The following is a 15519-nucleotide window of genomic DNA, read 5'->3' on the forward strand; positions in this document are numbered from 1 at the left end:
TTTACACTTTGATTAAGCAATTTTGTTTTACCTTTATCGTCTTTCAAGTTAATTACATGCCTAGTGAGCTTACTTCAAGAAGTTTAAAGCTACAGTGTCTAAAGTCAGGATAGTGGTATCACGATTATTTCTTCATGTAAACACTACAAAATAATATATATATATATATATATAAATCACAAAAAATTCTGTTCAAGGGGGAAAAAACATAGGGTATGTTAATGTACACTAAACCTAACCCACTAACCTAACCCACTACACCCACTCAACTCCACTAAACCTAACCCACTCTACCTACCACCTCCACTTCACCCCCTACCAGCACCACCACAATCTGCTACCTTCTCTTCTATATATAGGAGTTGTAATCAATATACACAAATCAATCTTGTAATATCAGTAAATACAATCAATCAATAATATACATCAATTTTATTTTACATGGTATCAGAGCTAGGTTAAGAACCTAGTATTTTCGCTTCACCGGCGGGCGGCAGCCTCGCCTTAGCCGCCCGCCGGACCTCTCATCTTCCAACTATTTCTGCATGCCGGATTTTCATCCATCAAACCCAACACCACCTCGCTGCCGTCATCCACTTCTCCACCACCACCTGCAGCTTCATCAAAACCAACACCACCTTCTCACCCACCTCCTTCAATCCTCTCTCTCCATCAATAGCAACATCAAATGCATCTTTCACACTCCTCAATCCCAGTGAACTTCCATGCTTTCTATACACAATCCTTGGTATCAACTCCATAAGTTTCTCTCTCATCCTCCTCACGTCAACTCTAGGAATCCCCATCAACACATCCACAATCTTCAACCCTTTAAACACCACATCTTCCTTGGGTATAAACACTGAAAATTCCCCAAATTCCTCTTCAGGCAAGTGCCAATTATACTGCGATTTCGTGGACTGTTCTTCGACGAAAACTGGGATACAACCGGCGAGAATACTATCGAAAGACGACCGCCTCGTTGGAGTATCCCCAGGAGGCTGCAAACAAAAGCTGGATTGCAACCTTGGTTTCATGAATCGAATTGGGTCTCTCTCACAAACCCCATTAGAACAATCGACAAACTCACACAATTTCGCAAACCCACCATTCGAAACGCTCGAATTACTGTTATCACATTCCAAGCGAATACTCCGGCGAATATTCGGCGACGAGGGTATCCCTCCGCCGCCGGCGAAAAGCATGAAATTGTTCCGCCGGGAACGGCGGACCCGGGCGACCCACGAATCGAGAAGAGGATTGTTTTGTGGGTGAAACGAAGTTGGGTAAGGAATGGCTTGTTCTTGCCAAGGCCAAGCTCTGGACTCCAGTGTCAACGCAGTGACATTGAAAACCTCGGGTAGTTCCAAAAAGGAAGTGCCCCAAATGGGTGGATCGTCCGATCAAAGCTCGCTTCTCTCAAGTCCTCAATCTCCGAAATCTCAGACTCCCCTCACTGGTCCGAAAACCCTCCACTATATCCCCTCACTCTCTGTCTCTCCTTTTTTTTTTTCACGGGTTTTTTTTTTTTTGGCCACATTTCATGTGGGTCTGAGGCCACCATTCAGAATACCGGATGACAGCTATCCTGTTTTCTTTTCTTTTTTTTTCTTTATTCTCCACCCAGGCCACAATTCCGAATACAATCACATGATTCCCTTTCTTTTCTTTTCTTTATTCTCCACCCACACTACACTGCTACACCATTCACACATGCACCTCTGGTTTTTTTTTTTAATATAAACAAGAGACTCATACACTCACACATGCACCTCTGGTTTTTTAATCTTTCAACCTTTTCCTTTTTTTTATTTTTTATTCTTCAACTCACGTGGCATGTCTCTTCCTGATTTTTATTTTCTTTTATCATCATCACATTACACTTATCATTTCTCCCACATTTCTTTTAATATTTCCCATCATTTCTTTTACACTTTTCTTCTGCCAACCTGTTCCCCATTGATTTTATAATTTCATTTATTTTATCACATATCTAAAAAAAAAAAAAAAAAAAAAAAAAAAAAAAAAAAACACAAAACAACAACCATCTCGGTTTTCATTTCCCAAACTTTTTTTTTTTTTTTTTTTTTTTTTTTTTCCATACACAACAAACAAAAACAAAAAAAAAAACAAAAAAAAAAAAAAAAAAAAAAAAAAATAACGAAATACAAACAACCACCCACATCCGCAGGTGGGATTTTTTCTTCTCTACTCTGCCGCCGGTCTTTTCTTTTTGCCTCCGTCCTGGGCGGCCCTTGACGGTGCTGCCTCCGTGTTTTCCACGCCGCCGAGCACGTTCACTCCCCCATACTCCTCCACTGCAGCATATGGCGGACCTCCAAAGCGGAACATCACGGTGGCCTTCCGCTTCAGCTCCTTGTTTTCTGCCCTTAGCACGCTCATCTCTGCTCGCGCATCCTTATACATGCGTTGGAGCAGAGCCAGCTGGGAGTTTAACTGCTGCACCTCATTTGTCCTACTCTGTAGCCGGTGCGACAGATTTGTGACCGCCGTCATGGACTCCACACATGCCTTCAACGTATACTGATTGGCTTCCACATCCGACTGCACCGCCATTTTTTGCTCCACAGACCGCATCGGAAAGTTCAGCGGAGCAAACCCAGCAGTGTTTGGTTGAGGTTCACTGGCCACCGCACCAGTTCTCTCTCCTGTGGACTCGTTGAGGTCGGGAAAGAGGGTAAGCAGCCCGCGGGAAGACGAAGCCATTTTTTCTGGGCAACAGAGTGTTATAGAGAGTGTTACAGAGTATCTTCTCAGCAAAACCTTCTCAGCAAAACGAAGAGTTTTTCAGAGGATTTTCGCCAATTGTTTGTCTTCGCCTCTGCCTCAGCTCTGTCTTGGTTAAATAGCCGAGGCAGCCACGCGCATCGCGCGCCTCTTCTCGCCGACAAACTGGCACGCCTTTTCATGGCACGCCTTTTGATGCCTCGGGCACGCCTTTTGATGGCACGCCTTTTGAGGGTGCGGGCACACCTTTTGAGGGCACGACTTTTGAGGGCTCGATATCTACATCCATGTATATTTTTTGGGCAGCCTATATACACACTCATACAGTGTCTTTTACACCTGTCAACTTTATCAATCCCTTTGTTTCAACCTCAAATAGGTTTCTATCTTCACACCTATTTGAGTTTGAGGGGGGGTTATACCAGTATCATGTATAAGTCGCTCATGGCGCACTCCCTAAGTCGCCTCCTCGGTGCACCACCACAGCTTCTACAACGGTCCGACATGACCCCATAAACTGTTCTGCTACAACGGTCCGACATGACCCCGTAAACTGTCTTCTACATCGGTCTGACACGACCACACAGTGTCTGCTACAACGGTCCGACATGACCCCGTAAACTGTCCTGCTACAACGGTCCGACATGACCCCGTAAACTGTCCTGCTACATCGGTCCGACATGACCCCGTAAACTGTCTTCTACAACGGTCCAACATGACCCCGTAAACTGTCCTGTTACAACGGTCCGACATGACCCCGTAAACTGTCTTCTACATCTGACACGACCACACAGTGTCTGCTTCAACGGTCCGACATGACCCCGTAAACTGTCTGCTACAACGGTCTGACACGACCATACCGTGTCTCCTATCCTGTTTTATTTTATTTATCAGTTTATTTTTCTGTTTTGTAACTCTCTCCAAACTCAAGTTGGTTTGTGTCTAACCTCCTTGAGTTTGAGGGGGGCTGTTAATGTACACTAAACCTAACCCACTAACCTAACCCACTACACCCACTCAACTCCACTAAACCTAACCCACTCTACCTACCACCTCCACTTCACCCCCTACCAGCACCACCACAATCTGCTACCTTCTCTTCTATATATAGGAGTTGTAATCAATATACACAAATCAATCTTGTAATATCAGTAAATACAATCAATCAATAATATACATCAATTTTATTTTACAGGGTACATGACTTCATAAAACTGAAATGATGCAGACTTAAAAGAATGAAACAATTTATTGCATGTCTGTGTAGATGAATACACACAAATACATTAGTTACCTCAACTATTACAAAGTTGCAGAGCGTTGTGTATGAAATGGAAAGTAAATAAATTTAAACAAGCAAATATAATTCAATAAAAAATTGAACAAGAAGAAGACAATAACACTTTGCCTAAGCCACTTTCCTTGCGCAACACTTGGGTATGTGGACGTTGTGAAAATTTGGCTCCTTTGGAATGGTTAAAGGCCTTTTTCCCTGTGACAATAACCTGGAAGCAGAGGAAGTAGCAGCTTTATTTGCATGGCTAATATCACTATGGCTTGGCTCTCCTGCTTCCTCAGACCTTGAAGCTGTTGATGATGTTTCTTTTATCACAGTGTGTTGTTTACCATAAGCCATTGCCTTCTTCGTTGAAGCAACCCTGAAAAAGTGTATACTAAATCAGTCTTATGGAGAATTTTTCATAAATCAAGGATGAGACAATACTAAACCAAGAGTAGTACACACCCTTTGGGACTAATAAACTGTTCATGCTGTGAAGATGACTTCGTCTTTCTTAAGTTGTTTTCTGATTTTTGACTATTAACATCCCTGCCATATTCAAGTCTGAAGGTTATTGGTTTAGGGTTTTGTTGTGTTGATTTGGAACATCTCTGTGGGGTTATGTTTGGATATGCTTGTCCTTCTGAAGCTGTTCGACTCTGTTTCTGCAAATTACAAGATAAAGAATTTTTTCAGGAAATCTCAAACTTTTGAACCTTACAATAACAGAGAGGAATTTAAAAGTGTACAAATAAGTAAACAACTGAAAATGAAGATGACTTACAGGTTCATCCTTTTTATAATTTTTCTGTAATTCATTTCCACTGCTTTCATTTGTATCGTGATTGCACTTTCTTTGTTCAAGGCACTTGTCATTTCTCTGCGATCAAATGCAAATTATCTGGCTTCAGTATTATTCATTCCATGATAAATACAAGAAATAATCCCCACAAGAAAATGCTCACTTGGATTTCATTCCTATGCTTTTTGTGCAAACTTCTGCTTGGGAGCATTGTGGATTTCATTCCATGAACTAGTGCTTGCATTTTCCTCTCCAATTTTGCTTCCTTAAGAATTCCTCTCTCCTAAAAAATCATCAGTTCTATTAGATGTGACAAGCAAGAACATATTTTTTTTGTACATATTTAATTTGGGAAAGGCACGGCTTACATCAGTCCTTAGCCTGAAAGGCTTGGGATTTGTGGGTTTTGGTTTTTTATACTTCACCCCTTGAGCACCAGTGGCATCTACAGTGAGCCCTTCTTTCAAATTTTTGTCCTGTGTTTGGTTAACCTACATTAATTTCAAAAGTATAAGAAAATCAAAATAATGAGATGATGCAACCATCTAATATGAAACAGAAAATTATATGTGATAAAGTTCTTGTTATTCTAAAACACAAGAGAAAGAAATAGAACCTTTTTAGTAATTTCATTTGTCTCTTGCTTGCGAAATATTTTTTTCCCAGAACTAGCCTCACACCTGTTACCATCAGAGACCAAAGCATTTTCTTTGTCATCACCATAGGCATTTTCTTTGTCATCGCTGTCCACTGCTTCACCTTCATGTCCTATTACTCCTAAATTTTCAGATTCCGTGTTGTGGTCTTCTGGGCTTTCTCTCTTCTCTGAACTTGCTTTTGTTTTTCTTTCCTTGTCAATTCCTTCACTGCTTTCATTGCCCCCTTCAGAGTTTTCTTCAAATTTGAGGAAATCATTTTCTTCCAAACTCCCATCTTTAGAGTTTGATGAGGTGTTCATTTCGCTTTTTGAGGCATCTAACAGCACCATGTCTGAATTCTTTGTTAGTGGCACTACCTCTAAGCAAGTAACGACTTCTTCTCGAGTAGAAGTTATGGTATACAAATTTCCTGATGTTTTTTCAGTTGACAACCATTCCTCACATACATTTGCTTCAGTAATCCTTGAACTACCTAATACCGAGCTATCCCTTGATTTCATGTCAATCTCCATGCCAATTAAGTCATTTTCAACTGTTTCCCTGGGCATAGAGTTGAAAGGCTTATTTCCCTTCTCCTTGCAATTTGGAGGCCCAAACAATTCCTTGGCCTTGCTTTTGTCCTTGTAGGCACTTAGTTTTCTTCTTGATGGATTCAAAGGCAATGATTTGTTAGGATCACGTCTAATGTCCTTTGATGACTTGTTAGAATACCCCAATATATGCTTCCTTTGACAGCTTATCCCAAGCCTCTTCATCCCTTCACAAATCTTTGTTAAAGGAGTACGCAATTCCGATGAAGTTTTTATGCTGATGACTTTCTTTGGGGATTGGAAGACCAAAGCCTTTGCTACTGTTCTATTATTTCGTTCTGCAATGCTTGTTGGCTTTGGGTTCTGAACACTTCGAAAGGAGTTTGGACTCGGAAGGCAATTTTTGTTCCCAGGAGTAGTTAAGTACTTGGCTGCAACTTGCTTGACCTTGGGATTTGGGGTTGAACTAAGCTTGGAAAGAGGCTTAACTTTCCCTCTGGCATCAACCATTTCCTGAGAAAATGAAGAAATCACTGCTAATCTTGATATTCCAGACTTTGAAGGTTTTGCTGGAACTGAAAGTGGGCATTTCTCATTCACACTAAAAGATCAAGTAAAGTGTTAATTGAAAATTAAAATTACATAGACCACAGGAAAAAAAATGACAAAAATTCAAATTCATCCATTTAAAAGCTTTTTTTAGTACCTAGAAGCCTTTTTGTTTAGTGCTTTGTGAGGATATTGGGACTCCTGGCTGCCATGACCTGTTTGAATCAATGTGTCAAATGTTGTTCCAACCCACATGCTTGCAAAACCATGCATGTAAAACCATGCAAAGGAGAGAGTCAGAGAACATGGCGTGAGAAGACTTCCACCTCGAGAGAAGGAGGTCTGAGTTGGGCATCTGGAAGATTGTCTCTCCCTTCTCTTCCCGTTGTTGTCTTTGTTGATTTTTACCATTGCTATTAAAGAGGGTAGAAATTTTTTGGTGAGTTGGTTTGTCTCCTCTCTCTCTCATTCTCTTTGTGTATAAATAGAGACGGGAGAGAGAGGGTGATTTGTATCAGAAATTGGAGAGTGAGAGCTGTGAGTTGAGTGAGTTTCATCTCCTCCTCTGTATTTGTATTATGCTCCATTTTAGTGAAAAATCCTCATTTCTGTCTGTGGATGTAGGCATTGGGCCGAACCACGTAAATATTGTGTTCTCTGTGTGTGTGATATAATTTTCCTGGGTGTGTTTGATCCTAACAAAGTGGTATCAGAGCTGGTTGAGTCTTTTTTTGGAAAAACAGAGTGCATTTTTCAGAATTGCCTAAAAATCAAAGTAGTCAAAATCCACTTTTGATCACATAAGCTTGAAGCCCTCAATGAGACAAGCACATAGGAAAAAACCACGTCAAAAATGGAGGTCGGAGTAGGCCGCACGCTCTCCATGCTCCTCTGACGTCGTTCCCACGCGCCCCCACCCTCACACGCGCCTCATGCGCTTCCAGAGGAAGAAGAAGCGTGATTTCACGGGCATACACGCGCCGCACGCGCGCACGCCAGCCGACTTCATCATCCAAGCCGAGCCGAGCCGAATCTGAGCCATTGACCAAGCCTTCCAGCCGCTGACCAAGCCGATCAAAGCCGAGCTGAGCCGAAGTCAAAGCCGCTGACCGAGCCGTTGACTGAGCCGCTGACGTCAGCCCGAAGCCAGCCGAACTGGAGAAATAATCTGGTGCTTCTTAGCTGCACCAGATTCTGCCGATCTGAACCATTCAATCTGTTTTGGCTTTGTCTAAGCCATTTGACGTTCGATTTGGGTGATCCAATAGTGCTTTCCAACTATTTGGAATATTTCGGACACATCTGTATGGTCAGATTTTGCAAATTTGATTTCAAAAATTTGCAGTCTTTCTTTTGGCAATCCAAAGTGCTTTTCAGCCTAATTTGACCAGTCTGGACTCCACAGCAAAACCTGTTTTTCAGCCAGAGATCACTTTTTGTATGATGAAGGAATCAACGTCGCCTTCAGGTTCCATGATAAAGCTGAATACTTCCAATTATGCCAATTGGAAGCCTAGAATAGAGGATGTCCTATATTGCCGAGATTTGTTTGACCCCATTGAGCTTAATGGAGTTAAACCAGCAATGGAAAAAGATGAAGACTGGAAGCGGAAGAACCGAAAGACCATTGGCCAGATCAGACAATGGATCGATCACAGTGTCTTCCACCATGTCGCCCAGGAGACTAATGCCTATGCTCTCTGGACAAAGTTAGAAGGCATGTACCAGTCGAAGACTACTCGGAACAAAGCCCTCCTGATGAGAAGACTTGTGAATTTGAAGTTGAAAGGCGGTATCTCTGTTGCTAAACACACCAGTGAGTTTCAAAATCTGGTGAACCAACTAGCAACTGTCAAAATGGAGTTAGATGATAAGATGCAGGCCCTATTGCTGCTCAGTTCTTTGCCAGACAGTTGGGAGACATTGGTGGTGTCCCTCAGCAACTCTGCCTCAGAAGGAAAACTAACCATGAGGATGGTTACAGATGCTTTATTTAGTGAAGAGGCAAGAAAGAAAGAAATGGGTGGAGATCAATCCCATGCCCTCGTCACAGAAAATAAAGGCAGAGACAGAGGCAGGGGCAAGGGAAGAAGCAAAAGTAGAGGACGCAGCAGAGGAAGATCTCAAGACAGAGGGAAATCCAGAGAAGGTACGAGCCGGCCAAGGTTCAAATGTTACCATTGTGGCCAGGAGGGTCACATAAAGAAGTATTGCTATGCCTTGAAGGGAGAACAAAAACAAGACAATAGACAGCCAAAGGCCGAAGATGGGAACACTGCAGTTACTGTCTCAGAAGATATTGCATTATTCTCTGTTGAAGAAGAAGAATGCCTCCATATGTCAGACAACGACACTGAGTGGGTGGTAGATACAGCAGCTTTCTACCACGCTACATCCCAGAAGGAGTTCTTCAGTACGTACCAAGCTGGAGATTTTGGTACAGTGAAGATGGGTAACTCCAGTTTTTCGAAGATTGTGGGAATTGGTGATGTTCGCATCCAAACCAAAGTTGGGTGCACGATGGTGTTGAAAGATGTCAGACATGTTCCCGATTTACGCCTGAATCTTATCTCAGGGATAGCCTTAGATCGACAAAGCTATGAGAACTACTTCGACAAAGGCATATGGAAGTTGAAAAAGGAATCTCTCGTGGTAGCCAAAGGACAGGCAATTGGCACACTATACAAGACTCATGTGGAGGTGAATTCAGATAGCCTCAATGCAGCAGAAGATGAGGCATCACCAAATTTGTGGCACAAAAGACTGGGTCACATGAGTGAGAAAGGGTTGCAGATTTTTGCAAAGAAGTCACTTATTCCCTTTGCCAAAGATGCAAAATTAAATCCTTGTGACATCTGCTTGTTTGGGAAGCATCATAGAGTCGCTTTCCATTCATCATCCAAAAGACAATCAGAGTTGTTGAGCAGAGTATACTCTGATGAGCAAGGATCCTCTAAAGTGATTTTTTCCTAAAGTTTCCTAGAGTGCTACATTGTGTGGTTGAGATTTACTGGCAAGTCACATCTTTGGGAAGCATTTTTTGATGTGACTTGCCAGTAAATCTCAACCACACAATGTAGCACTCTAGGAAACTTTAGGAAAATTTCACTCTAGAGGATCCTTGGTGTACTCTGATGTTTGCGGTCCCATAGAAGTGGAATCTTTGGGTGATAGAAAATACTTCCTGACGTTCATTGATGATGCATCACGGAAGGTATGGGTTTATGTCTTAAAGACCAAAGCTGAGGTGTTCCAGCATTTTCAGGCATTCCATGCTATGGTGGAAAGGGAGACCGGAAAGAAGCTGAAGTGTCTCCGAACAGACAATGGAGGCGAGTACACGTCAAAGAAGTTTGAAGCCTACTGTGCTACTCGCGGTATTCGGCATGAGAAGACTGTTCCTGGAACCCCACAACATAATGGTGTAGCCAAGAGAATGAACCGGACCATTGTGGAGGAGGTCAGATGTATGCTTAAAATGGCAAAGCTGCCAAAGCCATTTTGGGGAGAAACTGTTCGTGTTGCTTGCTATTTGATCAACAGATCGCCATCAGTTCTACTGAATTTTCAGATTCCAGAAGAAGTATGGTCTGGAAGGGAGATTTCTTACTCTCACTCGAGAGTGTTTGGGTGCAAAGCATTTGCACATGTATCCAAGGAGCACAGACAGAAGCTGGATGACAAAGCCACTCCATGCATCTTTATTGGCTATGGAGATGAAGAATTTAGATACAGATTGTGGGATCCGAAAAACAAGAAGGTCATTCGAAGCCGAGATGTGGTGTTTCAAGAAGGCCAGACTGTAGAAGACTTTGGGCAACCAACCAAACCCAAAGTTGATGATGTTACAGAAATTATTCCAAACCCTGCACCATCACAGTATGCCACTGATGAAGAAGAGCTACCGCAGCATGCAGTCAATAATGTAGAGTTGCAGGATGGATTTCTAGAAGAAGAAGATCCAGAAGCAGAGGGTGTTGAGCAGGGAGAGCCACAACCCCCTCTACCAGAGACTGTTGGTCCACAGTTACGAAGATCAACAAGAAAGGTTAAGCCGTCATCCAAATACCCTGCTTCTGAGTATATTTTGCTTACCGATGAGGGGGAGCCAGAAAGTTTTCAAGAAGCCCAAAATCATAAGGAGAAGAGTAGCTGGCAGCAAGCTATGCAAGAAGAGATGCAGTCCTTGTAGAAGAATCAGACTTATGATTTGGTGAAGCTTCCCCAGGGTCGAAAAGCATTATAGAACAAATGGGTGTTCAAGTTGAAGAAAGATGGCAGCAGAAAGCTAGTCAAGTATAAGGCTCAATTGGTTGTCAAAGGTTTTGGGCAGAAGAAAGGTATTGATTTTGATGAAATCTTCTCGCCAGTTGTGACAGTGACATCCATTCGAGTAGTTTTGGGACTAGCAGCTAGTTTGAATTTGGAACTTGAACAGATGGATGTGAAGACGACATTTCTCCATGGTGATCTGAAGGAAGAAATTTACATAGAGCAACCAGAAGGTTTTGAAGTCAAAGGGAAAGAAAACTTAGTCTGCAGATTGAAAAGAGTCTCTACGGCCTCAAACAAGCGCCGAGACAGTGGTACAAGAAGTTAGACTCATTCATGGTAGGTCATGAGTATAAGAGAACTGCTGCAGACCAATGTGTTTATGTCAGGAAATTTCCCGGTGGAAACTTTATCATACTTCTGCTCTATGTTGATGACATGTTGATCGTTGGACAAGATGCCACAACAATCAGATCACTGAAGAAGGAGTTATCACAGTCCTTTGACATGAAAGACCTAGGCCCTGCACAGCAAATTTTGGGCATGAAAATTGTGTGTGATAGGAAAGCCAAGAAGTTGTGGCTGTCATAGGAGAAGTACATTGAACGGGTGATTGAGAAGGTCAACATGAAAGATGCCAAGCCAGTCAGTACTCCGCTAGCTAATCATTTCAAGCTGAGCAAGAATTCTTGTCCCTCCTCTACGAAGGAAAGACAAGAGATGGAGGCAATTCCCTACTCATCCGCTGTAGGGAGTTTGATGTATGAAATGGTGTCCACCCGACCAGATATTGCTCATGCGGTTGGAGTTGTAAGCAGATTCTTTTCCAATCCAGGAAAAGAGTATTGAGAAGCAGTCAAGTGGATTCTGAGGTACCTCAAGGGTACAACAAAAATGTGTTTGTGCTTTAGAGATGCTAAACTAGTCTTGGAAGGCTATACTGATTCAGATATGGCAGACGATCTTAATGGTAGGAAATCTACATCAAGATTTCTGTTCACTTTCGCAGGGAGAGCTCTGTCTTGGCAGTCCAAGCTGCAGAAATGTGTTGCTTTATCCACAGCAGAGGCAGAGTATATTGCCGCAGCGGAAGTTGGGAAAGAGATGTTGTGGTTGAAGCGGTTTCTCCAAGAGTTGGGATTAAAGCAAGAAAAGTTCACGGTACATTGTGATAGCCAGAGTGCCATAGACCTGCGCAAGAATTCGATGTACCATTCTCGCACAAAGCACATTGATGTTCGGTATCATTGGATACGTAAAGTGATGGACAAGCAGTTATTGGAACTAATCAAGATCCACACAGATAAGAATCCAGCTGACATGCTTACAAAGGTGGTCTCGAGAGACAAACTCAAAATTTGCAGAGACATTGCTGGGATGGACTTCAAGTGAGAAGTCAGTCATGCATGTGGGTATGGAGGGGGAGAATTGTTGTTCCAACCCACATGTTTGCAAAACCATGCATGCAAAACCATGCAAAAGAGAGAGTCAGAGAACATGGCGTGAGAAGACTTCCACCTCGAGAGAAGGAGGTCTGAGTTGGGCATCTGGAAGATTGTCTCTCCCTTCTCTTCCCGTTGTTGTCTTTGTTGATTTTTACCATTGCTATTAAAGAGGGTAGAAATTTTTTGGTGAGTTGGTTTGTCTCCTCTCTCTCTCTCATTCTCTTTGTGTATAAATAAAGACGGAAGGGAGAGGGTGATTTGTATCAGAAATTGGAGAGTGAGAGCTGTGAGTTGAGTGAGTTTCATCTTCTCCTCTGTATTTGTATTATGCTCTATTTTAGTGAAAAATCCTCATTTCTGTCCGTGGATGTAGGCATTGGGCCAAACCACGTAAATATTGTGTTCTTTGTGTGTGTGAAACAATTTTTCTGGGTGTGTTTGATCCTAACATCAAACTCTAGATTATAACCTTTCAACTACACCATTTAACAAAAAGGACAACATATAACCAACCCGAAGAACAAAGTTTTTGGAAATTGCTTCAGGGTCGATTTCCTCTTCATGCTTTTGATCACATCCTGAGACATAATTGAATAGACGAGTCACACAAGGTATTAAAGATTGTTTATTTGGAAAATACTAGATGCATATCCAAGCCAACGGTTGATATTTTCGGACTACAGAGAACATATAGAGGGTAATTGGCACATTTTAGCTTGAAAATCCAAATTTTATATAATGAAGGAAATGCAACAAGAAAGATCAAACATTGTAACTTTTACACATACATACCACAAGAAAAAATGGGTAATCAGACCTATCCATACGCTTTTGGAATAATATGTGTGTGTGTGTGTGTCTCTAGATCTAGAGCAGAAAAGTAAAGCTATAGCCTTTAAAAGATGCAACACCTCATTAACAAATTTCCCTCTTTCTTCAATTTTCTCGGCAACCAAATAGAGTCTACTAAATTTAAAAAATGAAAAAATAAAAAGAAAAAGAAAAAAAGAGAGTTTAAAAAATAAAAAGTTCAAAGGTGATGAGAACCAGGTTAATTTAAATAAGAATTTGGAAAGGAGAAAGGAAAAAAGAGTTATGTAAAATACAACCTAAATTTATCCATGATTAACAAAAGCTCAAATTCATAACCCTGGTGCAGATTGGTAAGGGAAAGTGAAAATCAAAGAAAAAGAAAGCCCATTTCTTTTAAGGAGGAGGGGGACTGTTTGGACTTATGGGGCCACTACGGGTCCCGTTTCGATAATTCGAACCATTCATTTTGTCGATCATTTCATGTATTTTATCAACAACAAAAAAAAAGATTAATCTAATAATTACAACTTGTTCAATTTATTATTTTTTTATCAAAAAAAATGTATGGTTCATTTTTAAAAACACAATTGTCATTCATTTTTTTAGTAAAAACACGGTAAATTAAACAAGTTTCAATTATCTTATCAACCTAATTTTTTTGTGAATAAAATATACGAAGTGTCTAACAAAATGAATGATTCAGATTATTGAAATGGGCACCCCCAAACAGCCCCTCTAATACAGATTTTGGAAGGGAGGGAATCCTCATATTCAGATAAAAGCAGAGCTAACTAAACAAAAAGAATGATTAACTAAACAAACAAACTAATCAGTAGACAAGAAAAGCAGAGCTGTGACATAGATTAGTACATACACACATGAATCAAAATCAAACCCTCAAGAAGAAAAACACAAAGTAAAAAATAAACAAATAAACAAAATCAGGAAATCAAGTGAATGATGTGGGTGGGGATGAGGAAACAAACACGTACCGACACGCAAACAGAACCAGTAACGATCGTCGGGAGGATAGGGATCGGAGGAGGCTGTGAAGTCCACGAACTTGGGCGCTTCGATCTTCTCGTATAACTCATCCTCCTCCTCCCCACCACCTCCATCTTCTTCAATATTGATGATCGACAATTGGGGTTTCTCCTCCATTTCTTCCGATGAGAGAGAGAGAGAGAGAATTTTAAACACCTGACAAAGTTCTCTGTAAGCAGCTGTTACAAAGTTCTCTTATCTTCAGAAGGAAGTTACAGATAACGGAATCCAGGGGCATATCTGTCATTTCACTTTTCCCTAAAGCTAAAGGAATTGATGCTTCCCCTGTTTATTATTGCTGGCTTTTGTCATTTGAAACACAAGTATGCAATTAGGGCTGTAAGCAACCCATGAGTTTTGATTTAACAATTTATGGAGTTTTAGGCCAAGTTTGAGAAGACTAAAAAAGTGCACTTTTTGTCTTTTTGGACTAAAAAATTGAGGTTGAAAATATGGATGTTTTGGTTAACTTTTTGACTTTTTATTGAAAAATGTGTAATAAAAAATTGTAAAAATTGATTTGTAGGGAAAATTTTGAATTGGGAGTTGTGCATCCGTAATTGTTGACTTTTGGTGAATAGTGTTAACTTTTTAACTTTTTGAGTAACTTTTTGACTTTTTGACTTTTTTGGAAGTACCCAAACTTGGCGTTATTTTGATTTTAGTGAATTTAAAAAAAAAAAATTAAAAATTTTTAGGCTTCGAAATTTCAACTCGACGATACGAAAAATTAAAAAAAGTTCAAAAATAAGCGAAAAATTGTTGACTTTTTTGGCTTATTTTGATTTTTCAACTTTTTTTGGAATTTTTCCAAAAAAAAATGATTTTTTGCATTCATCTGCCCAAGACTAACTAGAAAAGTAAAATATTTTAACATAATTTTGAAAAAAAATCACTAAAAAATGACTTTTTTAGGTATTTCCAAACAACCATTAAAATATATTTAAACTTAGTTTATTCAAACGAGATGTAACTAATTTAAACACAAATTAAATTATAGTAGTTTATTTCTTGTATAATTCTCCCATATTCAAAATCATGTGGATAGTTAGTTACAATTGTGAGACACAAACAATCACTGGTATTCAACCTCGTTTGGCAACAGACTTTTTTAGTAACTTTTTATCTTTTTGGCTAAAATATACTGTAAAAAAAACTTGTATGTTTGAGATAACTTTTTCATTTTTTATGAAAAGATGTACAAAAAGTAGAGAGAAAATGAAATCTTTAACTTTTTTTTTTTTATATAAATTGTTGGTTTTTTGATTTTTTTAGTGACTTTTAAGCTAAAAAGTGATGTTACTAAACGAGACACAATTATGTGATAAATAATAAATTGTTTGATCAATTTTTGCTTAGGTTTTTATTCAATTAAAAT

The 15519-nt window shown here is 40.3% G+C and overlaps 1 protein-coding gene and 1 pseudogene across 9 annotated transcripts; both read right to left on the minus strand.

Annotated features, from left to right (window-relative positions):
* Positions 1-563: 563 nt before the first annotated feature.
* Positions 564-1400, minus strand: LOC145813647 (putative xyloglucan galactosyltransferase GT19 pseudogene; annotated as a pseudogene).
* Positions 1401-3975: 2575 nt separating this feature from the next.
* On the minus strand, positions 3976-14333 carry LOC114289912 (uncharacterized). 9 transcript variants are annotated; one of them, XM_082914399.1, is made up of 9 exons: positions 14090-14251; positions 12798-12862; positions 6725-6782; positions 5446-6531; positions 5198-5320; positions 4993-5112; positions 4812-4907; positions 4493-4692; positions 3976-4406 (listed from the first exon to the last, which is right to left on the minus strand). In XM_082914399.1, exons 4-9 carry the CDS (start codon positions 6526-6528, stop codon positions 4157-4159), a joined length of 1872 nt encoding a protein of 623 aa, XP_082770525.1. In that variant the 5' UTR covers positions 6529-6531; positions 6725-6782; positions 12798-12862; positions 14090-14251; the 3' UTR covers positions 3976-4156. The 9 variants fall into 9 exon arrangements, with proteins under 9 accessions (XP_082770525.1, XP_082770524.1, XP_082770519.1 ...); XM_082914398.1 differs by having other exon boundaries at positions 5446-6619; positions 14090-14161; XM_082914393.1 differs by lacking the exon at positions 12798-12862 and having other exon boundaries at positions 5446-6619; positions 14090-14332.
* Between the last annotated feature and the right edge of the window lie 1186 nt (positions 14334-15519).

This window comes from Camellia sinensis, chromosome 2 (assembly GCF_055761805.1).
Source record: "Camellia sinensis isolate YWXY chromosome 2, ASM5576180v1, whole genome shotgun sequence".
Classification (NCBI taxonomy): domain Eukaryota; kingdom Viridiplantae; phylum Streptophyta; class Magnoliopsida; order Ericales; family Theaceae; genus Camellia; species Camellia sinensis.

What these genes read in the sequence shown, in the direction of transcription:
- LOC114289912 (XM_082914392.1), bottom strand. Translation starts at nt 6,978, where the DNA reads ATGGTAAAAATCAACAAAGACAACAACGGGAAGAGAAGGGAGAGACAA. An exon ending in CAAATGAAATTACTAAAAAG is followed by an intron (nt 5,321 to 5,445) that starts GTTCTATTTCTT and finishes AAATTAATGTAG; the next exon opens with GTTAACCAAACACAGGACAA. An exon ending in CAGTTTATTAGTCCCAAAGG is followed by an intron (nt 4,407 to 4,492) that starts GTGTGTACTACT and finishes ACACTTTTTCAG; the next exon opens with GGTTGCTTCAACGAAGAAGG.